This window comes from Pisolithus orientalis (assembly GCF_024613125.1).
Source record: "Pisolithus orientalis strain OTSU chromosome Unknown F5J12scaffold_73, whole genome shotgun sequence".
Classification (NCBI taxonomy): domain Eukaryota; kingdom Fungi; phylum Basidiomycota; class Agaricomycetes; order Boletales; family Pisolithaceae; genus Pisolithus; species Pisolithus orientalis.
In genome coordinates, this window is record NW_026260854.1 from 84572 (window position 1) to 108915 (window position 24344).

The 24344-nt window shown below is 47.8% G+C and overlaps 6 protein-coding genes across 6 annotated transcripts; 2 read left to right on the forward strand and 4 right to left on the reverse strand.

The window, feature by feature from the left end:
• Positions 1–5818: 5818 nt before the first annotated feature.
• On the forward strand, positions 5819–7139 carry F5J12DRAFT_907701 (NADP-dependent oxidoreductase domain-containing protein; the record flags this gene model as incomplete). The annotated part of the gene is made up of 6 exons (XM_051748974.1): positions 5819–5884; positions 5950–5988; positions 6049–6183; positions 6240–6650; positions 6706–7055; positions 7112–7139. 6 exons carry the CDS (start codon positions 5819–5821, stop codon positions 7137–7139), a joined length of 1029 nt encoding a protein of 342 aa, XP_051594788.1.
• An 866-nt stretch (positions 7140–8005) lies between these two features.
• F5J12DRAFT_702803 (uncharacterized protein) lies at positions 8006–8203 on the reverse strand (the record flags this gene model as incomplete). The annotated part of the gene is made up of 1 exon (XM_051740525.1): positions 8006–8203. A coding segment is annotated over one exon (198 nt), but the record flags the coding sequence as incomplete, so codon positions are not given.
• Positions 8204–8466: 263 nt separating this feature from the next.
• Positions 8467–15747, reverse strand: F5J12DRAFT_898257 (uncharacterized protein; the record flags this gene model as incomplete). The annotated part of the gene is made up of 32 exons (XM_051748100.1): positions 8467–8665; positions 8723–8831; positions 8885–8904; positions 8959–9016; positions 9072–9313; positions 9372–9764; positions 9821–9845; positions 9901–10462; positions 10513–10876; positions 10928–11469; positions 11517–11600; positions 11652–11789; positions 11838–11874; positions 11925–11994; positions 12047–12075; positions 12131–12381; positions 12439–12560; positions 12609–12652; positions 12697–12759; positions 12812–12995; positions 13049–13078; positions 13200–13329; positions 13383–13716; positions 13778–13843; positions 13891–13946; positions 14013–14040; positions 14091–14107; positions 14160–14286; positions 14340–14497; positions 14543–14578; positions 14887–15072; positions 15124–15747. The coding sequence occupies 32 exons, from the start codon at positions 15745–15747 to the stop codon at positions 8467–8469; spliced, it is 5328 nt and encodes a 1775-aa protein (XP_051594790.1).
• Positions 15748–16278: 531 nt separating this feature from the next.
• Positions 16279–19165, reverse strand: F5J12DRAFT_529970 (glycosyl transferase family 90-domain-containing protein). Its single transcript, XM_051739902.1, has 6 exons — positions 18272–19165; positions 17837–18207; positions 17045–17763; positions 16901–16986; positions 16654–16836; positions 16279–16592 (listed from the first exon to the last, which is right to left on the reverse strand). Exons 1-6 carry the CDS (start codon positions 18667–18669, stop codon positions 16529–16531), a joined length of 1821 nt encoding a protein of 606 aa, XP_051594791.1. The 5' UTR covers positions 18670–19165; the 3' UTR covers positions 16279–16528.
• Positions 19166–19665: 500 nt separating this feature from the next.
• On the reverse strand, positions 19666–20580 carry F5J12DRAFT_688486 (phenol hydroxylase; the record flags this gene model as incomplete). The annotated part of the gene is made up of 4 exons (XM_051740349.1): positions 19666–19795; positions 19853–20266; positions 20334–20461; positions 20518–20580. Coding segments are annotated over 4 exons (735 nt in total), but the record flags the coding sequence as incomplete, so codon positions are not given.
• Positions 20581–23456: 2876 nt separating this feature from the next.
• F5J12DRAFT_786905 (uncharacterized protein) lies at positions 23457–24144 on the forward strand (the record flags this gene model as incomplete). Its single annotated transcript, XM_051743547.1, has 3 exons — positions 23457–23609; positions 23662–23829; positions 24016–24144. The coding sequence occupies 3 exons, from the start codon at positions 23457–23459 to the stop codon at positions 24142–24144; spliced, it is 450 nt and encodes a 149-aa protein (XP_051594793.1).
• Positions 24145–24344: the final 200 nt, after the last annotated feature.

Consider the following 24344-nt stretch of genomic DNA (forward strand, 5'->3'; position numbering starts at 1 on the left):
GGGCAATCTCGGGGACAGGTGAGCCTCCTGACCAATCTGCAAAGGTAAGAGGTGAGTCGAGTGGCATGCACAGACAAAGTAGAATATACTTTTTAAGACGCTCACGCTAGACGTGAATATGAAACGGGGGCTCCACTCAGAGGTAGTGTATCGAGCGAAGTTAACCATATTTTGTAGTCCTTCAAGAGAACGCATATACGACGCAAGGGTGTAGTTGAAGTTCACTGGCCACGCTACAGGACCACAAGAACATGATCAGCCACTCGGACCAGTACGCACCTGACAACGCCTACCAGTGTGAATGATAAGATCAACGGAGTTCTGGAGCTGCAGAGCGCCAGAGGCTTCTATCAAGAAAGCTCGTCAATTAAAGTGACAAGTTCACTTACCTCCTGAAAGAGGCTCGGCTCCAGGCCAAAATTATCTGACGCAAGGTCTGAGGGAATTAGAACCACCTTTCCATCTCGAAGTATCTCAGGAGTTATCCCCCGAATCTTTAGCGCATTCTCCTGTCTGCAACGCAAGCTGTCCAGATCATCCGGATCGCCACGATTCAAGGCGTAGATACGTCTGACATCTTTGCATTGGTGGAGGTAGTAAAGAATGTGCGAGCCAAGTGATCCAGTTGTCCCCGTAAGCAAGACAACCTCGCTGCTTCGAGCAGGTAGCTTGAACGGCACACCTGCCCCTTGCCCCTCGGTCATTTGTCGAACCAAGTCGGTCATTTCAGCCGTTTTGATACTTAGAGATACGGAAGGGTAGTCAGTTGTTCTTGAAACAAGAACATTTGCCATGGCTTGTGCGGTAGGGTGACGATAGACGAAGTCCTGTGGTAATTGGACGACATGGTCCGTGCTATGGACATTTTGGAGTACGGAAGCAAGTATGCTTCTGATCCGCAGAGCCTTGAGACTACATTGGAATACATTAGTTATATCGATAGGCATTTCTGAAGATTTAACGTACCTATCACAACCTAGCCAGAAAACATCGGTATCGCATGGGACCGGACAGCGAAGAACGCATTGCAGGAGGTCTTGGGTCCAATTGACGACACTACCTAGGTCCCACTCAGACGGGCCCGCGATAGTATATGCCGAAGCCGATTCAAATTCAACGTATGCAGTATCGATCTCAGCCTGGTGAGCGGCAAGAATCGAATGTCGGCGGGGGGTTCCCTTGAGCGTATAGTCGAACGTCTTAGTAGAATTCGCAACCAAGATCATCTGCGAAATGTGAGCTCGTGGACGCCATGTTCAAATGCACTTACCTCTTCATAAATTCTAGAATGTGCAGGGGCGAAGGCGTTTGCTTCTTCCAAGAGTGCTCTGCGGATGCTCAGTATACCAACAAATCAGGTTGATGGTACTTCGCCCTTACGATATGGAGGTACGGAAGGCAGCAAGAAGCTCTTTGTTGGAACTATCAAAACGATATGGTCGCGCTAACTCTAAGATGATTCCGTTAAAGAGACGGCCCCGCCCGAACATTACCGCAGATAATATCCTAGGATCTTTGCAGAAAATATACTCTAAGGTAACCTATCAGTCTTTCAAGAATCCAGTTGGGCGAGTTACTTGCCTATTGGACCCGGGTTTGTCTTTAAATAATATCTGAGTTCGTACCACGTGCTATGTATCCCGTGAACATACTTTTTCGCCAGTAGATAGCATAATTTGGTCGTCACAGCGGCCATAGACTTTCCATAGATCAGGATCCCTAGGGTGCCGAATCAAGAGGTCCCTGGTTTCATAAGCCTTCTTGCCATCAATTTGGCAAGAAGCGAGAATTGGCATGTATTCGCATGTTTCCTATTACAGGTGAGCCTTAGCGTTCTGAAAGAATGCTGTTATTTGCATTACCGCAACAATCAGCTCAAAGACATCAGGTATCTCCCATGGGAGGAGTTTAACGTGAATCGACGGGGAAAGATAAAAATATTCCCACTTGTCTCCCAGTGGCTCCTCTTCACAACGGCAATAAATAGGACAGTTTGCGCCAGAGACAAGTCAAACGCACTGGGTAACATCATAGAAACTGTCCCAAATTCCGTCCTAATAACGCTCAGCCCCCGACACCATATTCCGGCTCAAAGCAAGATTGCGTACCCCCCATAGACGGTGCACAGATGTACACCCTGACTTGTGAGATAATCGCCGACAATGTGACTGAGTGGACCACCGGCGAAAATCTGCATAAGATGGATGATTACGAGTGATTCAACATCCGTACAAATGCTACGTACCACAGCTTTCAGTGACTTCAGGATCTCGACGGCATGAGAGTCGGATGCCCAACACTGATAAGATATCAAGAGTCAGATTGGGAATTATTTTAACCAAGGAACTTTACCTCAAGAAAGCTCGGGACACACGGAAGGATCGTGCATTCCTCCCTACTGACCCCTTTTAATAATTCATCAGGAGAAGGTGTCATTGGTGGATCGCGAGGTTCAAACACAGCGATAACCATAGCCGCCACCGCCTATTAGAGTGCGTTAGCGAGGTGGCCAGCAGGCTGTGCTTCTATCACATACTGCTCGACTCATGCTAGTCATTCCCATCGCATCTAAGATCAATTTTAGTAGACCTCGTGAGAGATATGTTTTACTCGACTGACGAAACATGGGTATAGCATGCATTGCATGCACTTGACCTGGGACACCCATTTCACCAGTTGCTGTAAAGTGTAATTAGATGATTCTGGGACACATCCTAAAGCTTCATACGTGCATCGCAAGCGAGCAAACTGAAGGAGATCTCGATGATTGTATGTGATTGGTTTGGGGAATGCGGTCGTTCCTGTGACCACTGAATGTTATCAAATGCGGCAGGAAGGAAGTACTGGGACGAACCAGACGAGTGCAAGATTAAACATGGAGACAACATGTCAGGGGTAATCATGGGTGGGAGCATGTCCTGATTAAGTGGTAAGTGATCAACCGGATCGTAGAGGTCATCGAAAGTCGGCATCTCGAGGATCTTCAAGTTGTCCGTATGCATTTCGAGAACCGATGAAACGATGTCACGTGTTGCCCGATCACGACTGACATACAGAAACTTCGTTCCGGTCTGGGTAAGGAGATGTGAGGTAGCCGTTGGCGAGTTCCGCGGAGAAATAGGAAACGGTGTGAAACCGACGCGCATGACTCCAAACAGATGAGTTGAATAGGTGATTGAGTCTGCGCCGTCGTAAGCTGTTCACTAAGCAGTCCAGGAAGACGAAACGGAGGTCATTACCTGTAACTGCAAGTATCCCTACTGCTGTGCCAGTGGAAGTATTGTCTGAGCAAAGTTTCAGAGTTTCCAGTGCCATTTTAGCAGCGCCGTGAATGCCCAAAGCTACATTACTCCAAGTCAATTCATGTCGACCAAGAGAGGAACTTTCGTAGCGGAAAAGTGGGTAGTCTGGGGACTGATGGGCATGGAAATCGTAGATCTGAGAAATACAAAGCGAGCCGTCCAGTGGCGGCGTAGTGAAGATGGGTTGCGAGTGGATCGACATCATGAAGTACTCTGTTGAAAGGAACAAGGACTCAATTACAGGGCGTAACTCCAAGTTTACTCAGTTACTTAACTGCCCTTGGTAGGTGCTTAGAAAGCGTAACTCACTCCAGTGCATAGCCCAACTAGTTGCTGGCAGCTACATTGCAATGTCTGAACGATACCGTATACGGTGGCTGTGCTTGGCGACACTGCCAGACGCTAGAAGCCATGCTTACTGAACAGCCGTTGCACGCAGCAACTGGCCAGAAAACTACCCTATTTGGGAGTCATCATTAAACTCGTTGATTCTGCGAAATCGAACGAGCTGGCTCACGCGAAAGCTTTGAGATCATGAAGTCTTCATCAAAAGTTGGTCCTATGCTTTGATGCACGACGAATAAGATGAAAGACGGACATCAGGAAAATAACACTTTACTATTTTTGACTTTTTGTGACTAATGTGACTTTTTGGGAAGGAGTCTACTATCATTACCCATGTCCTGCAGGCATGGCTGCACTGTTCTTGCTGATTTTGGTCTTGTTCAAACCACCTAATTCATAGCTTTCAGTAGATACCACATATATTCAAATTGATGGAGGTTCCAAAGAGATATTGTGATTTTTCTCTCAGACAGTGTGCATCACACCAATGGCTCAATATCTCTGAATTTTCAGACATTTTCTAGTCTTCTTGGCTTAGATATATCATCACTTAGTTGTCTCAATAGATTCTGTTCTCTTTTCATTCTTCGAAATGCTGTATATGGTCAAAAAAAAAGTACGTTTATTCCGAAAAATTTGCAGGTGGCTGTGCTTACAGCCACTGCAAATTAGTAGGTTCCTTCCCAAAAAGTCACAAATAGTCACAATAGTCACAAAAAAGTCAAAAAAAAGTCACAAAAAGGTCAAAAATAGTAAAGTGTTAATTTCCTGATGGTTCAGTGTATTGAGACCAGACATCACTTGGACTCAATGCGTGATTCAACATGCACCGGCCAAATATGTGGGAACCTTCAAGTGACAATTGACAAGGTGGCTGCGAGGTGATGTGGCACATCACCGATAGCTCAGAAGATACTGAACCGATGAACTCTTGCATTGGAGAGTGAATATGATGGAGTTTCGACGCATCTTTCAGCTAGGTAGAAAAGTGTTTAGCAGTGTCAAAACAAGCTGTATGTTGACGTGGACTGTAAAGGGGATCGTCGTAGATAGGATAGTTATGAGGATCACGGGGCCACAGGGAGGTGGCAAAACGTCTTCAAGAGTGCGGGGGACGGAACATGATTGGACCCTGCCGACGAACCTGGTGATCTCGACAGCTGCACACAACTCTGGCACTCAAAAGAGAAAACGTACACATTGATGCACGGTAAGGGAGGTGCAGGATGTAGGTAAGAATGAAAACGGTAGAATCCAGAGAAAAGAATTTACGTGGGCATGCCTGACAAGAACCCTCTCGGATCGATGTGTTTTATCGAATGGACAAACAAAGTTTTGGACGACTTGTTTTAGAAGTTCTGTAGTACCCCTGTGTCATTTAGGGTGCTGAGGGCGAGGGGATCATGGCCGCCAAAACTAGGAGCCAGCCTGCGCATTCGCGGAAATCCACATAGATACCGAACTAGAAGGTTTGAAGCCGCCTCTCAGGCAACCCTAAACCGCAATGAAAAAGTGACCTAATGTACGTGTGGATTGCAAGTACCTACCCTACACCGCGGTCTCTTATGCTTGTTCCGGTTTCGAGGGCAGGAAGCCGCCATCACAGGGACCAAGAACCCCTACTCGATCACCGTGGCCTGCATACGCGTGATTCGAATAGGCCCAATGATTGAACGATCTCTGACATTAAAGTGACCCCCCTTCCCTCGTACATAAGGTGAAAACATTAGATATGGGAATGAGAACGAAGGAAAGGAGTCGTACTGCTTGTAGTAGTGATGAAACAAAAACAAATATTGATGAGCTTGGGAGAACCCTTCATGATAGTCTCAGACTCCGTCGCGCATCGCGGACAACGCGTGGGCTGAGGGTCGTTTACTAAAGCTCTAACGTATGACCTAGCCACGGCCTTGCAAGAAGGTTTGATGGATCAGGCCAAAGCACCAACCGTTGATGTTGACTCAAATGGTGCAAAAGCTTTGTCGTCGTGAGCCAGTTCGTTCGATTTCCTCAAATTAACGAATCTGATAATACTCCCAAGTAGGGTAGTCTTCTGGCCAGTTGCTGTACGGCACTTCATACAATATGTGGTATGGCTTCTGGGCAGTACATAAGCACGTTCACCCACATCCCCTTCCACCGTATTAACCACCACCACCACCACGACCGCCATGGCAAACTCCAATGTAGAGTACCGCCAGCTCGGCAAGTCGGGCCTCAGAGTCTCAGTTCCTATCGTCAGTACATCGACATCCATCTAACACTCATCGGTTTGCTGGACTGACGTACGATTCCTATGCAGATGGGCTGCATGTCCTTCGGATCTGAAGAGCAATGGGGCGTGCGTAAAACGTTAGCATATTACTTGAAGAAACTACTTCTCTTATCACCTCCACTCCAGCCTTGGATTCTTAACGAGGACGCGTCTCTTGAGATCTTGAAAGCGGCCTGGGATCAAGGTATCAACACGTTTGATACCGCAAATGTGTACTCCAATGGCGAGTCCGAGCGCGTCCTTGGGACTTTCATCAAGAAGGTATGGCACTGGCATGGCGCCACGCGAAACCCTGTTACTCACGGCTTGTTGTCCAGTACAACATTCCTCGTTCCCAGGTCGTCCTTGCCACGAAGGTGTTCAGCCTCGTGTCCGAGGACCCTGGCGTGCACACCTACCTCATTCCAGACTTGTCAAAACAGCGACGCTACGTCAACCAGGGCGGTCTCTCACGGACTGCCATCTTCAACGCCGTTGAAGGATGCCTCGAACGCCTCGGTACCTCGTACATCGATCTCCTGCAGATCCACCGCTTCGACCCCGAAGTACCTCCAGAAGAAACAATGAAAGCACTACATGATATTATCCAGAGCGGAAAGGCTCGCTACATCGGGGCCAGCTCCATGCGCTGCTGGCAATTTGCGCTTCTAAACGAAGTCGCCGAGAAGCATGGCTGGACCAAGTTTGTCAGCATGCAAGACGAGCATTCTCTGCTGTACCGGGAGGGGGTATGTGACTCGCTGTATGTCGAGCGGCGGTACTCATTGTATCGTATCATACAAGGAACGTGAAATGCATGCGTACTGCAAGTACCATGGAATCGGTCTCATCCCGTGGTCACCACTTGCGGCTGGCGCCCTCGCGCGTCTTCCTGGTGCTAGAACGACGAGAAGCAAAGCGCTCGAGCAAACCCCCTTCAAAATGGTATACTCGGATGCCGATACGGCGATCGTCAACCGCGTCAACGAGCTCGCGCAAAAGAAAGGATGGAAGATGTCGCAGGTCGCCCTGGCGTGGAGCCAGGCTAAGGTGACGAGCCCCATCGTCGGCGCAAACTCCGTTTCCCGTGTTCAGGAGAGCGTCATCAAGGATTTTACGCTGACCTCGGAGGAAATCAGCTACTTGGAAGAGCCGTATGTTTTACCATCTTGTCATCAAACTCATTTTCTGATCTTCTGATTTTCCATAGGTATGTTGCGAAAGCAGTTCGCGTGTGAAGGGATTGTACCGAGTGCTTATGTGTCATTTTCCTGCAATATCTCTGTACTGGCATGTAGATTAGTGAATATGGACTGATGATAGTGGTTGAAAAACTATGACTCTGGCATGTTGTGAAGCAATTGAGAAGTATGAGTTTCTGGCAGTGGCCAGCCTTGGGCAGAATTGCAGCATTTGGAGAATTCGAAGTTAGTTTTCGCACTAGCATGTGGTTTGGAGTGGTTTTGGAGATAGTTTTGGATTGACACCCCCAGTGCTCAGACCCTTCAGTCACCTGTAGTCATGAAAGTCAGACTAACTGATGCTAGCCACTGGGCCCTAAGGATGGGTGGGTTGAAATGTGGAAGTGGGGTCTACCAAACTTGCTGATGGGTGGACCCACCACCAGCAGAGCTTTTACCTAGCACCAGGATTGTCTCCAGGCATTCCTGGCACTGGATGACCTCAATCTATGTATATCATGGTGGTCTTCCTGTCCACTACAAACCTCATACTCCCACTTTAAGGTACCTACACATTAGGACATGTTCTGGAATGAGACCTGTCTCTGGAATGGACCCATTCCGGGGGCAATTCCCGTTCCGGAGGGACTCAGGGGCGAACAAACATGATCGATAATCAGGTCGGTTTTTGCATTTGGCACTATGCAATTCCGCTTCTCATTCGGTCAGTATTTCAAGATACCCCCAAGCACGATCTGCTGCTCAATGTAAGTAAATACTACCATCTGATGTGCCAGTTCTACATCCCTATCTCCCACGACACCCCCTCAAAATTGTTTGTCCAACCTTCGACTGCAAGTCACTCTCCGCCTCCGGAACGCAATACACAACTGCTAGAAGCCTTATAAGCTCTTCAACTCCTTGAACCGCAGTTTCGGAAACAATTTTAGATGGCACTCCAGCTTCAGCTCGAGCGCTTCCACGTGGTTCTTGTATACGTGCGCACCGCCGAGCTGGACGATCAGTTTGTGGGCTTCGAGGGCTTCGGTATCGGTCACTTGCACGACTACGTGTGTGAATAAATCGTACGATGTGATTTTGAGGGGTATGCCCAGCCCGAGGCCATGGTAGAACATTGGGACATAAGATATGAAGTAACACCGATGAAAATCGAGTGTGTAATTGCAACTACGTACTGCTTGTATTCGTATTCGTAGTCATGTAGGGATCGTTCCCCGGAAGTACTCAGCGCGCGCGGCACTACCCGGGAGACCTCATATCTCACAAGAAAAAGAGACAGCTGCCTCGCATAACATGCCTCCTCCAAATACAATATATTTCTTCTCTCAAGCTCTGACCATAGCGCATGCCTGCCTACAATCAATCAAAATGCTGGAGCCCGGTTTAATTGGTGAGTGATGTCGGCAGCAGTCTCAAACACAAGTCGCGGGATATACCGGTGGAGTGGACTGGTGCGGTGGTGTCGATCACTGTGTACCAGGAGTACTAAGTCTTTGATGGCAGATCCGTTGTCTAACGCCTGAATTGTCTTCAGGTATTCTAGGCGTTGATCGGCGAGCCGCCTGTGTGCAGAGGTGATTCGGAGACTCGGTGTGAGGACGTTGAAATGGTGAACGTACCGTAGGATCTGTGGCGACGGATTGCGGGTATCATCCACTTCCAGCGGTGGCAGTAACAGAATCTCCGCAATCGTTTCGCTGAGTCCTGCGTCGAGCACGTTATACCCCACTGGAAAACAGTGACATTAGCCAGCAATCTCAGAATGGATTGTGCGGACACACAAATGTAGAGCATGCGGCACCTAATTGACATGACGGTGTCAGTTACTGAACATCATACAGACTGAGAAGCGCACAATTGAACCAATATGATGTCCACGAACGACGCTTCATCCGGAGGCAAGTCAAATTTCGCTGTACACATCAAGTAAAACGAAGTTGAGTTGACAGCTTGTAGACAGGGACGTACTGTGAGCCCTTCCAAAGCGGAGGAGATCCATCAGGCGTCGCACTTGGTATAGGAAACGCTGCATTATATATCTGGAAGTGTCGGGCTTGTTTGGGTCCATTACCCATCTTCGCGGAACAAGGAGGCCGTGGAGTGGGGAAGAATTGGAGGGACGTAGCAGCAAGACGAACATGCTACAAATTTCCTCCACAAAATTGCATACAACGGACAGATCCATACCAGTACCGTTCTGTAACATGAAGCTGCAGGGAAATGAATTCCCCGGCAGTGTACGAAGGTGAGCAATGAGACTGAACCTACCGAAGAGCTGACATTCCAAGGATTGGATCCAAATTGATCAGGGATGTAACTACATCCACTGAAACATCATCATCTCCGACCTCCGTCTCGTCTTCTGTTCCGTAGGATATGGGACAACATTCACTCCGCGAGACATATTCCTGTAACTGAAAATCTCCACCCAGCACCTTATGGAGACAAGTAACACGGATGATGTTCATCAAGTAGTCGCCTTCTTTTGCCGGATCATCAGTAGTCATCAGGTATTCAATTACATTTTGAATCCATATCCGAGCAGCGCTGATGCATTCTGCAGCATTCCGGACGAGGTTCCAGTCGAGATCGGCAACGGAACCCGCAACGTAAATTGGATAGTATATAGCCGCATACAGGCGGTGCAACCCGGCCATCATGCTGGGTGAAGTAGGTTAACAGCGACAACTGGCTAAGGTCGTTGCAATCGTATTCACCTTGAGTACCAGTCTTTATATCCTCCTACAACGGTAAACATCAAGTCCAAGATGAATATTTGTTGTAGATGTAGGTTGACCTTCATGTTGTACAATGCTGCATTTAACGACGTTCTCCTCAAGTGTTGATGATTGCAGCGCGTCAGTGTAGCAGCGACAATCGTGCAGAAGAGAAAATGGGCATGGAGGTGAAAAAGCTCGAGCGATACAGGATATATTGTTTTCTTCTACGACTTTTTGGCGTAGCCGTTCTTTCAATCGCGCGTTCAATAGGAGGTCAATGTCTGCCGACAAATGTCGATTCTGTGTGAACTTCCTATGTAGAAACGACCCCGTCGTGATTGAATAATGGTGATCGGACGATGGAACGATGCCGAAGACTTTCCGCACTTGAGAGTCGGTAGCCTGAAGAGGAATGTCGCCAGACACAATAGAAGCTAAAAGGCGAATGTATCTTTCGAAGCGCCTCAGGAAATTATCAAATTCTGAAGGGTGTACGGAATGAAGTGTCGGCATCCGTGAGTGGAAGACGTCGAATGCCATGAGTGCCATGGCATTTTCTTTCTGATCAGAGAATTCCTCTCCTAGCTGATAGATCTCCTTAGCAGACGGAGACTTCTGGACTGTACGGAAAAAGCGGATCTGAAGAATGCTGTCAGCCTTTGCGCCGCGATGCGTTCTACTGAACCTACTTCTCTGCTATCTGTTAACTTCAAGGGCGAAAGCGGAATGTCTTTTATACAGCTCAGTACCTTGTAAGCATCGGCTTCCTTGCTCTGCAGGATGTCGTGGACTGCCGTATCAAAGGAACACCCCCGCCATAGAATATCCAGGGCAATATCTACAGCACGTTGCATCGCGCCGGGTTGGTTGTCTTGGTGCTCTAGGAGGGTTCGGATAGCATCGCACGGCCGTCCAAGATTAAGAAGCTGAATCTCGGCGACCTCGAGAAACCTCCCTAACGATGCCAACAGATCAATGCGTGCCTGATGTAAGCCTTTGTCTTCCAGATATTTTAGTTCTTCCTCTGTCTCAGAGAACAAGGGGGTTGGTGGTCTAAACGATCTTCGTTACTCAGTTCTTTAAACAAGCTGTCATCGAACCCACCTCAGACCATTGCGAGAATAGTGCACAACGCATATGTACAGCAGCTCGTTCTTGTAGCTTTTAGCGATTCTCTCATGGTAACGTTTTAGTATTTGCGCTATCTCGTCAAAGCAACCAGCTTTGTGATATTGCTTGGCAGCCCCGGCAAAATCATCAGCATTAATGTAAAATTTCGCTGCCTGGTGGACGCTGTCGGCCAATCCGTAGCACTTCGCGGCAGCACCATAGAAACTAGTCTTTTGCGTGCCGTGGGCCTCGCCTGCACACTCAACGAATGCTTCCGCTGCACTAAGGAACGCCTTCTGGCGTTCGCGAGCTTGAGAGGTTAACATTGCAACCTCACGGAGTCGGTATGCCTGTGCGATTCGGAGCTGTGTCGGTAGGTTTGCGCGTTCGAAGCAGCGAATTGCTTCTTGGAATTGTCCAGCATTGAATAGTTTATAGCCGGATGCGGCCCACTGTTCTGGGGTTGACTCGCCGATGTATTGGGAAATATTGCCCGGGGGTGCAACATCAATAAGACCGTCCTTCGACCAGAATTCCTGCATTGTATTAGTCAAGGCCAAAGCGATCTAGGCCACGCACATACCCTCATCGGTTCACTCTTATGGGAGTGGTCCAGAAGGAATAACCTCTTCCGGGCTCGGGTGATTCCCACGTAGAGATTTTTCAGCTACCCTGTCTTTTAGCAGTGATACCAATTGTGCAAGAGGAGCATACACACTTCGGTACACAGCACGGAATGTGGACTTTCCCTTACATCGCGTGATGGAGTGGTTTCTTGACTGTTGTCTGCCATCAAGACAATGCGCCATTGAGACACCTGGGCAGGAGAATCTTCGAAGAAGTTATAGAGGAAAACCTAAAGCCGAGTCAGGTTTTCGACGAAGCAAGTTGATGAGGCACTGACATCGTCAAATTCCAACCCCTTGCTTTCTGGGAGAGTCCTAAACACTGTTTGTCAACAGATGTTCGAAAAACGCGTTGCCAACCGCACAGGATTACAGCAATATCACCATACCGCTTCCGGATTTGGTCACGTATGATGCTATCCCTTACGAGGATACCTAAGTAATGATATTAGTATAAAACCATATGGCCCCACGAAAAGCTGCCGACATTGTTCAGCACCGAGCTCTCGATTACCACTGTAACGTGTTGAGATCTCAACTTCGACGAACGGTTGTTATCTAGCATACGTACTTAAGCCCTGAAAAGAATGGCTCATACGGAAGGCTTTCATTTGACGATCCCGCGAAAAAGACAGGTTTGGGTCCACCCAGCATTGCACATTCAGGTTGCAACATGTCGATCGAATGCGGCCAAAAATCAGTTAAAAGTTTCACGACTGACTGCGCACAGTTAACTATGCCACCATGGGAGCGGTAATTGATGGCAAGCTCAAATTGTTCGGGTTTGGCGCAACACTTCGGAATTCCCATACCTCCTTTTGCCTGAGGAAATAAGGTATAATTATATCATTCCTTCCAAGAAGGAATGCACGATCTCACCTCAACACGATGAATGAAGGCTTTCAGCTCCGAAAATCGGAAACTAGACCCGGCAGATATCGTCTGAGCAGTGTCACCCGCCCAGAACAACCCATCTGCATTTCTGCAGAGGATTCTCAGCACTATCAGGAGCATTAACGTTGGACCGGCAAAAGGGGCGGTAGACATACAGATTGTGTCGATGATCAGGTTATCCTGCACTTCGTCGACATATCTGTTCCAGTCAGACAAGGAACATTGACATGAAGCAACACATACAAATAGTCTACGGGCTGTCCTTTCAAAGGGTTGCATGATAACACTTTCAAGATGGCATATGTTCTGGTCACTGGAATGAGAAATTGGAATGTCACGAAAACCCAACCAAAGTAACCTGTCGGCCATGTCATAACCATATCGCTCATGCTTCAGCTTGGAATACAATTCGAAACAATTGTACAGTGAATCCCTATCTCCTGCAAACACGGGATAATTGCGAGAGGAGAGATTCACGTATGCTTGTCGATCGAGAATTCCATTGGGGCTACCGAAAGCTTTCTCCGATCCTTTAATAACGCCTGACTTTGAGTTCAGCAAAAGGGGAAGGAGGTAGTGTAACGTCCATGCTTACCCATAAATTCACTGAAGACGAGCCATGGTCCTAGGGAAAGTCAGTATGGTTTCAATTCAACATAAGTATCCCACTGCCAACCGAAATTTTGTGCCAATGAACTCCGGCATAGCCGGGGCCAGTAGTGTGTCCTAAAAGCTGAATAGGTTACGAATGAAGGACTCGTCATTTACCACCTTATCAAGTATGAACTTGAGGCGATCATATTCTTTCGAGTCGATAAGACGATCACATCCTTTTGAGTCGTCGGCCTGAATATCCGCCGCAATCATCCGTGCCAACTACAAAAAGCCGCTTAATGGCAATCATTACTACGCAGTGACGAAACACCCACTTGATCGAATGTGATGAACAACGGAAAGTCGTGGTCACTGAGCTCGCTATATTTGTGTGGCGTTCCAAGGCGGTAGCTGACAGCATTCAGCGGATCGATCATTTGTGGCAGTTCTTGCTCAGCATTTCGAGCCTGAGACCTTAGGTTCCTGAGTTCATCTTCGGTGCGTCCCGCCAACGCCAAAGACTCCACCACACCAGTGTAGAACTCTTCGACTTTGGCAGCAAGGACCGGAAATCTCGTAACGAAAAGTTGGCGGGGTTTTTTCACACCAGGAACTTGCTCCCATGCGCGCTGGATACCCAGCATCTTGAAAACCATGGCAGTCGTTTTGCTGATTGAAGAGCATCGCATAACTGAGTTGTTTTCCCCGGGGCATATATGATATGACATACCCCGTTCCGCTCCTTCCAATGACATAACAGGATGTCGGGCATTGTACGATTTGCCATTCTTTCGTCCTTTACTAGTATTTAGTGAGGAAAAGAGAGAAGAAATTATAACAAACGTTAGCTGGAACGGTAATTCAACTTTCTGCTCTGCTCTCAATCCATTGAGGAAAGCCTAATGTGGTTTGGGGTCAGCAGGCTCCCCGAAATTGAAAACTCAGGAAAGCTTAAGAAAGCACACCTTTGACAGTTTGACATATTTGTTCGACCTGTTACGAACCATTCACATCGGATGCAACCGCGAAAAATACTGACTTACATAACCCAACTAAGATCCTGAGACGGGGAACCTGAGCGACTCGCAGGAATGACGGTGGGTTCAACGAACCTCATTTTTTCCATCTTCATGAACAAATATAGGAGATTCTTCCGTGGTAAACTCTTCCATTCTTGGACGGAAGAGGGCCGGGCGGTAAACTCCGCCGCCTGATTCAGTACGTTCCCTGAGGACACATCTAGGCAACACGAGTGTTATCGACGTGCGTGATTATTAAGGGCACGACCTCACCTTCGCCGATATTCTGTACCACGCCCGTTCAGGAGCTTGCTAAGCCATGGCCAAATGTGATCCAGTTCCTTGTGCGAATAAATTCCATACACTTTGACGACTTCTGGCAATTGAGTAGGGAGCACAAAACTTTGTGACGCCTTACCTTGGTGTTCTGCCTGGAATCCAGTGAGATAAGAATCTCAGGGAGTGGAATCTCTTACCTGGCCATCATCGTCGAGCGCGCAGTCAATTTGATACTTCGGACATCAACATCAGTCATTCCCATATTTCTCACAGGAAAAAGACCTACCACCAATCTGAGATTGCTTAGAACTTCAGCTTGATAAATGGGGATTCCATGGGATGGGCCATGGAACGCTTTGTGGTTGTTTCCTGAGAATTGACCTCTCGAAAGTTGCCTGCACATGCAAAACTATCACATAGTGTTTTCTAGAGAAGGCAGATAAACCTGCCTGATTTTCTTGAGCACACATTCAGCCATTTTTGCATCACGCCGCCTTAATTGAAACAGATCTCTTGTTGCGCTGCTGGCCATTAAGATCACCCATTCGCCGAATTGATCTATGTCGGCGACAGCCAGCGTCGCTTCAAGATGGGGGACTTCGGTATACGCTAGCGGTAACGCGACCGCAGCTTCCGTTTCATCGTGATCCCGTTCGCCACTGGCACCAAAGTAAACGTCCTTGCATTGGTTCCCAAACCGAGGATCACACAATAAGCCAAGATAAAACTGCCCCTGAATGTAAACTACGCAGGTGAGGGAATAAGCCTACTGACGCACTTTTAGAATCTGCGATATGATATTCATTACATCTCCCAAGGCCTGCATGGCGGCGTGGGAATCAGAAGGCAGATCGATGCCCAACTTGCGTAGAACGGTAGCGTCATGCGCTGAAACAGTTGTTTTTCTGTCCTTGAAGTCAACTTTCATCTTGTTTCTGGAAGTTGTGGTGCCAAAGGCTATGCAAGACAGGACGGCCATTGCAGGCCAAACATCCGCAACGTAACGTTCGTACCTGCCAACGGTTCGTGACTCGTCGCCATGGAAAGCATCGGCAGGTAAGGTAAAGAAAAACGCGGATAAAGTCGAGAGAAGAGGTGGAATGAAAGACTGTTGTATGATTTGCGAATCCGTCGGAAAGGCATGGAGGATCTTAATGCGCATGGGTAAGGAGTCTGGGAAGACTACGGGGATGTTTGTCATTTCACCCGAAGCACTACACGCGGACATCTCACCAGAAAATATGTATACAAACAGACCCGGTCTCGAGAGAAGGTCGGACACGACGTCCTCAATGTGGCCGACAGCCAACGCGTTGTTCAAATGCTCGAAAGCATCTTCTAGCCCTTCTTTAGTTTGGAGATGACGGACAGAGAACTTGTCTAAGTCCAATGTTAGAGCCATTTCTTGGGACTTGAGTAACTCAGGTCGGTACTAGCGAAAGTGGGTCGAACTCTTGAATGGTTCAAGGAGTATCGCCTTCAAAGGGGAGTTTGCGGGCGGTTGATAACAGTTGCGCCCTCATAACCTATCAAGGGTCCTTACCAGTTCCGGGGTACCATCTTCCATAAGAGATTATATCCAAGAGGAGACCTGTGATTCTGTGAAATACTAATCATTTTGGGGGTCCTCCCTGCAATGCGTATCGAGTCTGGACTTGCAGCTCGTAGGAACATGCTCGCGGACCACAGCCCGAGTCGTGGCGAGGTCTGCACAACGCTAAGTTGCCCTGGTGTGTCTGGATAAACCGTGTGAGGTACGCCAGGACGAGTCGTGACTTGGTATTAAGTGTGCATCCTCCAACCTGGAAGGAGTCGTACGCCATGCGCACTGGATTTCTGCCAGCACAAAACCTTCCATAGTCTTCGTTGGCGAGGATGGAAAGTACGTAACCTGAACTTGGCCTGAACCCATACTTAGATACAAGATCTAAAGTTGGTTTATGGGAACGAGGCACCTTCCGTCTTCGGAGTCCTCCGGTGAGGATGCAAAGTACATAATAGCTGAACTTGGCATTCCGAGTGTGTTCTTAGTAGATACAAGAATTGATGTTGAGCGCTGGCGCGTTGTATCATCATTATCGTCTATGAACGCATACGACACTACACCAACACTCCACATAACTGGAGCGAAATAAAAATAAAGTTCATCTTAAATCTCAACCGACCCGGAGTCCAATCAATGGTCATCCGTGATACGACATGGACTCGCGATCAACGCTCATCACACGTGCATATTCTAAAAGCAATCTGTAAAGAAAATCGCGGTCACAGTGTAAAAGAGATCGCAGAAAAAAATCCCAGGACTAACCTATACAGATATGCGCTCATATCTTCCTTTCTCCAGTATTGTTGGCTCCATTCCTTGCCTGCACCTGCAATTTTCGCTGCCAGCTCATCGTGGTCGCGGAAAAAGGCGACGACATCGTATAGATCAGTGTAGGTGACCTGGATGGGAACATAATGCACCCATTCGGCAATGCGAGATGTGTACCTGCCAGTTGGTCGACGATCAGTTGTTGCAAAAACCCCATGGTTCATTCCTCTACCACACGCACCACTCAGGATACACGGACACCTTGAGTATGAGAGCGTTGCTGGTGACTAGCCTCTTGAAGCGACCAGACCAGCCGTTGCCATCAACCTGACGATTGCGAGGTCAGTGCGACCTCGGATGAAATACGAAGACGATTGGAGCTTACATCTAGTATGAACTTATACCTCCCTTCCTCTTTTCTTCCTTGCATCTTCCGGAATTCAAACATCTCTTCCATCAACTTACATGTCCCAGCATCTTCTTCGCACGCCATTGGTTTCCCTGAAAACGCTATATCCATCCACGCTGGATTGATTCTTCCCATCCGCAATTGTAAAGGTTCACCGACAGGGCTCGACGCGTCTGAAGGAACACGCAGAACGCTAGTGCTCCCTTCAATCTCATTTGTCAACGTCACCAATCGCTGCCGGTGTGCATGTATCCAGAGTGTTTCGGGCGAGGCATACATACCCGTCGGACTTCCCCTCCAATCAAGTCTCTCATCAGCTTTTTCGGACCACGGTACATCACCGAGAACTTCGGAGTGGTCACCGGACGTCCATCCATAGGGTATTGGAGGACGGATGTCGTGATGAAGGAGTGTACCACAGTGAGAGAACAAAGGGACAAGCATCTGTTGTGGCAACGGCCCTCGGCGATGTGAGAGGAACTGTCCATGAGAGACAAGGATCTCAGGATGATAACAAGGATGCATGGCAGCACGATGGGATACAATAAAAGATTTGGATGCTGACATATTAGATAGCACAGGGTTGGAATCGACAGATGGAAGCACTGGAGGATCGAGCCGCGCTGGAGAATTCGGAGGACATGCTTGTATCCAACCGTCCTTGGTGACAGGCAGTAAGTGACTCTGTTGGATTGCTGGAAAAACGTCGTCGTCGTCGAGTTCGAGTCATTCAAGTGCATCTCTGTGACAAACGGGAAATCAACTTACTGGTCCCGTGTCTAGCAGCACTCAGAGCCATATCTCTGATCCTCCAATCTGTATGCATGCGAGGGTTATCGCGAGCAGACAATTGAATACGCATAGGCGGGAGATCGGCACCAAATTCCTCGGTTAAATTGATGATCGCCTCGATACGCTCACGCAAAGTACGATTACTTTCGTGAACAGTCAAGTTAGCGATCTCGAGCCCGAAGTTCGACAAGGTTTTCACAACGGTGAAGATATCGTCCTGCGTGCCTAACTCCTCCACCGATCTCGCGAGGTCCACCGGGTCAAGTCCCCAATACGGCTCGAGATCGTGATAAATCTCGTCGTACTCATCCGGAAGTTGGACATTGTGCTCGACTGCATACTCCCACCTGCGCAGAAGACCAAAGAATCATCAGCCCGAAGCTGATGACCATATATCCAACATTTTCTTACCACTTATCAAATCCCAGCGGAGGTGCGCGCTTGTACCGTTGTTTATACTCTATGACGGCCTCTGCCAGAGTCTTACTTGCACGTGCAAGCTTTGAATTCCACGATGCCTCCGCATTTTGCATAAGCTCAAAAATCGGGTGTGGGCCGTTGGGGTTGACAATTAGGAGGCCATCGCTTGTGTACGTGTGCTTCTCCAGAGAGAAAATGGGTCTGCTGTTGTGAGTAACTGGGGACGCATCATGGTCTTTCGGCGGAGAGAAATCGACGACGGAGAACACCTGCAAGTATGCATTTGACCCTCCGAGCAAGGTGGGGAATGCCGTGAGCAGAACGGTGACGGCGCAGCACACGACGGTCACAGTGTACTTTGCAAGTCGACCTCTCGTCCACTTGACCATATCGCTTGAAGTTTTCACAACTTGACATTGACAACGAACGACAGCTGGTGGGAAAATACGAACATTACAATCCCCAAGACGACAGGATCAATCCCCAGCTGTCCTATCGTATGAAATTGATTGAAGCGGAGTAGGGTAGAGTGGAGTTCCGGTGACCCGGAAAAATCAAAGAGGCGACATTCGAGAGAGCCGACTGATACACAACATCTCGCCAGCGTGGTTCTCAATGACAGTCGAAGTCCTCGCCATTTCCGTATCATGCGGAGTCCCACCGTTTTCCTCTTTTGCGCCTCGATGAAAACACTAACAGCATTAGCGAATTCGAGCACGTCCAGGAATTGCCATCCACACTAAAATCCGAAATGACTCGACGGAGGTGCAACGCAACGTCGACAACTTGGTCCGCATCGCACGAGGGTAAGTATTCGCGCAATGCGTGAGTTCAGCGCAGAACTTCTAGCATGGTCGAACAGGCAGGCGTGCTGAGTCACTCGGCAGGACCACGTAACGTATAATAACGCTGGGCGTCTGCGTGATGGAATGGACCTGGCCTCGACCCGTCAAGGCACTGTCTTGTTTCACCTTGATCATCCTTTTGACAACTTTTGACATGTAGTCACACTTCATTTTCCTCTTTGTATTTACATATGTCCCTGGCATTGCTGTCTATCTCTCAGGTTCTGACCTCTTGTCTTTCTGCAGGTATGCCTCATCGTCGTACCAGGTTGTGACATTTTATCTTTCTTCGGCCTCTGTATGTTATGAACCCCGTTCGGACGCACGACAGAAGGTTGCCCTGGCAGTCTGGCTAAATTCACAGACTATGCTCACTGCTCATGAACTTATATCCTTACAGGTGATCATCGTTGCCTACGGAACATCCAGAAATACACAACACCTATAACAACCCAATACATCAAATCAAAGTCTCGAAACCCAGTGACCGGGAAGTAAGAACGACGCAAAGTGTTTATGCACGTCCCCCATGGCAGCAGCCGGTGCCACCATCCCAACATATCCATCCGGTCTCACAATCACAAAGGTAACCGACTTGGAACTGATGCCAAACCTCTCGTAGGCACCACCTCCCTTTCTCCCAGTGACATCGGTATCATCGAGCAAGACTCTGAAGGTAAACATACATATAAGTCTTACACTCCAGTGAAATTATCTTAGAACTCACTTGGACCAATGAGGCCGAAAAACCAGAGGAACACGCAGGTAATTAAACTTCTCTTTCTTACCCGCCACGATGGTTATGAGGTCAAACATGGGCGAAGTCTGACCACCCATTGAATATTTCTGCAAGAGCCCCGCGGGCAAACTCAACTCGTCAGCGAGCGCATTGATTTCCACGACTCTGGATTCCTCCTCAATGGATCCGAGAAAAACGAGAATCTTAAACCGGATATCCGCGGGTAACAAATCGTGAATATCCACCGGTCGCGCATCTGCTGCATGGACGAAGACCTGAGGGAGCATGCACTGCCCAACGACGAGATTCTCCGCACAATATTGATGTTTGGTATTGACGATCACAGAAGGACCATAGTGTATGCTTGTGCCACACACGAACCCACTAGCGGTCTCGATTGCCCTGTGAGAGAGGTACATAGGAATGTCGTCGGCTCAGGTAGCACTCTACAGGAGGTCAATTTACGCACTGGAGGACCTCTTCAGGGGATATGCCGTCTTCGTTATCCGAAGTCCTTGTCTTACTGAAGAACATGGCTGCATATTGTTTATCGAAGTCAGTCAAGTCTATGGCGTACTTTCTCCTCTTTGACTCGTACTGCAAAGTCATGGTGAGCGGGAGGCCCGTGTATGCTGAGTAACTAATATACCTACAGTCCTCAAAATTGATGGACTTGCCCACCCCCTAAGGACCTGAACAGGAACAGGTTTCCACGCTGCAAAGCAATGATCAAGGCTGATCCTTCACAGAGGTAACATGTATATGCACCAAGGTTGTGCATATTGCTCATGCTTCATCAGGAAATCTACAAAATACTAATTCTACAATTGAAATACTATTTACAACTCTTTCCAACTATTCTCACTTTTCTTACTCATCACACTATTTATTGAAGTCAAAGTCAAAAAAGTTACTAGATGATGGGCTAGTCTTTTGGCATCCCATGGTGAATGGATGAGCCATACAAATAGTGTCCCATATATATTGGCTTGGCTGGGAAGCTATTGTCTATGGGGCTTATATATCAGTGGCCCATGCAATAAGGCTCAGCTGGACCTGCAGTGTTCCATTTGGAATGGTAGGAGCATATTTCAGTGTGCCATGCACATTGGCCTCAGCCCAAATAGGAGTGCCCATGTACTATGGAGGGTGTATAGTCCATTGTACCATGTCCTTGGGAGGGCCCAGATATTATGATCCCATAGGACAGGCTGGATGAATACTCCAGTGTTTCATGGTGTATGGGAGGCCCACGATATGGTGTCCTGTCTGTCTCAAATCAGCCCATGTATTATGATCACCAATCCATGTGGTCTGGCACATATGCCACAGTCTTGTGCACAATGAGCAAGCCAATCTCCCAGTGTGCTGTCTGACTGGATTCAGCTCAAGTTGAAGTGTTCCACCAATTATGGGCCAGCCATAGTTGATATTTGGGGGAGGTATATGGAAAATAACTTGGCTCAGGATGGCATATAATATCTATAGAACTACCTTTACATGGACCCCCTGTTGGATAAGTGTAGGTTATATGGAATGTCCCACTGGACCTGCAGGCATCAACCAAGTCTGGACATTCTGAACTCTCATCCAATCCCCATGGGGTATCCCTATCCAATTGTGTATGTTGTCCCTCATGTAGTAGGCAAAGCAACATTGGTTCCCACACACAGAACTAACCCCATGTCGAAGAAGCCTGCCAGAAAATGCAGCTACAGTGCCTGGGTTGTAAAGGAACTGAAGGCCAAGCATGGGGATATCCAATACACAGTCTTCATAATCACCAACTGTGACCAGCATGTCATACCAATCAGACTGTGAGTGTGGGTCCCAGTGAAAGGGTGTGGTCTGGTTAGAGATTATGGAGACATTAGTAAAAACCAATGGCCAGTGCTGCAAGGCATTATGCATATCTTGGTTATGCTGACTTGACCATGTGTCCAACGACTGCATGGCTTGCCTTCCAGCATCATACAGGCCTGGGTGCATAATTGAAAGTGCACTGGAGAGGATGGCAGCCAGGAGGTAAGACCACTGGGACCATTCATGACCAGCATCCATCTGTAGGTCAGTGGAAACTGATGGGGAAAAGTTCATGGTCTGAATGCCACTTGAGAGACATACCCCTGAGGTAATATAGCCATACCATATGCCCCTGTTGGTGCCTGGCTGGGGAAAACTCCAGGCACCCTGGTGACTGTGAAGTGTGATTGAAATATTCAGCATTTTTCTGCCAGGAGCCACTTGTCATACTCTTGGACATTGTGTGGTGAAGGGGGTCCAGAGTGGCAAGCATGTGTGTCTGCAGGGATGCCTGAATAATATAGAGTGTAAAGGAAATGTTTGAACTGACTTGCAAATCATTGGTGATGGCACCAGGAGGGTACCACAATGCAATGGTATTGCCAGTACCACAGATTACTGTAGGTTCATCCACAAAGCTAGTGAGACTTGATGGATGCACTGCCAGGTGGCCTGCCTCTCAGGTTTCATCAACCCCCAATTCCATAGCTGAAAGGTACTCAGGAAGCCAGATCAGATCAATGCTGCTTTGCTCTGCAATACAATTTACATTTGACTTTCCATTCAGCTGGGACATCAGCTTACTTCTATTATTGTATGCCACATGCATGCTGGCCACTATCTGATTCATAGCAACAATGCCATGTGTTGGAATGTAGAGTGGAGGATCTGGTTTGGGGGCATTTGGTCCTGGGAAGGTTTGACTGGAAAATTCCTGGCACATATAGTGTGTAATATCCTGGGTGGCACTGTGATTTATTGCCATTAAGAATGGAAGATGATATAGTGAGCATGGTGTTGATGATGGGTTATCTGGTAGCTGTAGTGTGTAGTATGGAACCATGGCTATGTATGCTGGTGTTTTCCAGACCATAGTGAAGCTGCCATGGTTACATGGCATTGGTAAATGACCATTCCAGCATGGTATGGGTACCAAGATAGAGGCAATAAATGGCAAGTTCTGCTATGGCTCCAGTGCTAGCTACACTTCCTACCACACTGGTTCCATTTCATGGTGTTCATGTTCCTTTATACACCATGCCAAAGCATTAGATGATGGACTGGGGCCTTTCAACCTAATTTTGTACTCCACAGCCATTGAGAAAACATGATGCAACCTTTTCTAGTACAGGTCTGGCAGTGCTGGTAATGCACAGATACAATGTTCTGCTATGGGTCTGGCACTAGCTACACTTCCTACCATGCCAGTCATATTTCAGCATGTGGACCTTTCATTATACACTGTCCACAAGCATTGGACAATAGCCTGGGGCCTTTCCAACTAATTGCCTATTCCACAGCCATTTAGAAAATGCAATGCTGCCTTTCCCAGTACTGGTCCAGTGGTGCTGGTAATGCATAGATACACTACAGGATCAACAATGGTCTTGTTCAGATTGATATCCAGCCACTTGGCCCATGATAACTGCTGTGCCAGGATAGGCCACTTGCTATTCTGGCCTCCCAGGATGTGATTATTGATGATCTCTTATCTTGTAGTCATCACATGTGTCAGCCACATTGCTATGTAATAACATTTGCACCCAATCCAACTCTACTCTGAATCACCATGGATGTCAGGACCACTAATCTATCCTACCTCTTCATGATAATCCAATACATAGGTGTCCAATTTAGATGGTTCACATATGCTTTGCAGCAGGCCAACAACCCAAGCAATCAACTGCCAGATGACTGGTATTGGCAGGTTCAGGTGGAAACAGTGAGTTTGTCAAAATGGATGCTGGTTCACTGTGTCATGCACTTTTCCACAGCATATATTGAAGCAGGCCCTGGCTACCTGCAACTCATATGGGACAATCATGAAGGTTCCATATGTTGCCAATGAACTGCTTTGGTGGATGGCCATACAAAATATGGGAGAGACTGCCCTGCTGGCACACATCATGGAGTTGAATGTGCTGCAGGTCAAAAGAGGAGAGGTGAGATGTATGATCCACACTGGTCCTATGCCACATACCTGGTGGACAAGGGACCCTACCCATCTGGATGGGTATGATTGTTGGTCATTGGAGGAAGTTTTGCAGGAGGCCAAGGAATTCTTTGTTGGGGTTGAGGTGCATGGTGGTCATTTTTTGATCATTCCATTGAATCCATCTGTGCCATAGGAAGGAAAAGACAGTCTCCCACTGCTGTGTGACATGGACTGGATGCCATCAGACAGCATTGGCCAGTTGATTGAAAGCTGTGATGAGATGATCCATCAGGAGGAGGAGGAGATTTGCTGTAGGGAATAGGTACTCCCTACTAAGGGGATTTAGTTATTTTATCTTTTCTACTGTATTTTTGCTTTGATTTACATTAGTGATACTTAGCCTACCTGTGTGGCGCATTTTTGGTAGCTTAGTCAGCATTTTTGCCCACTAGTGTGGGTCCAGAGTACACACACAAAAAAAAAAAGAAGAACCAGACTGTGAGACAGTGAGAAGTAAAAGAC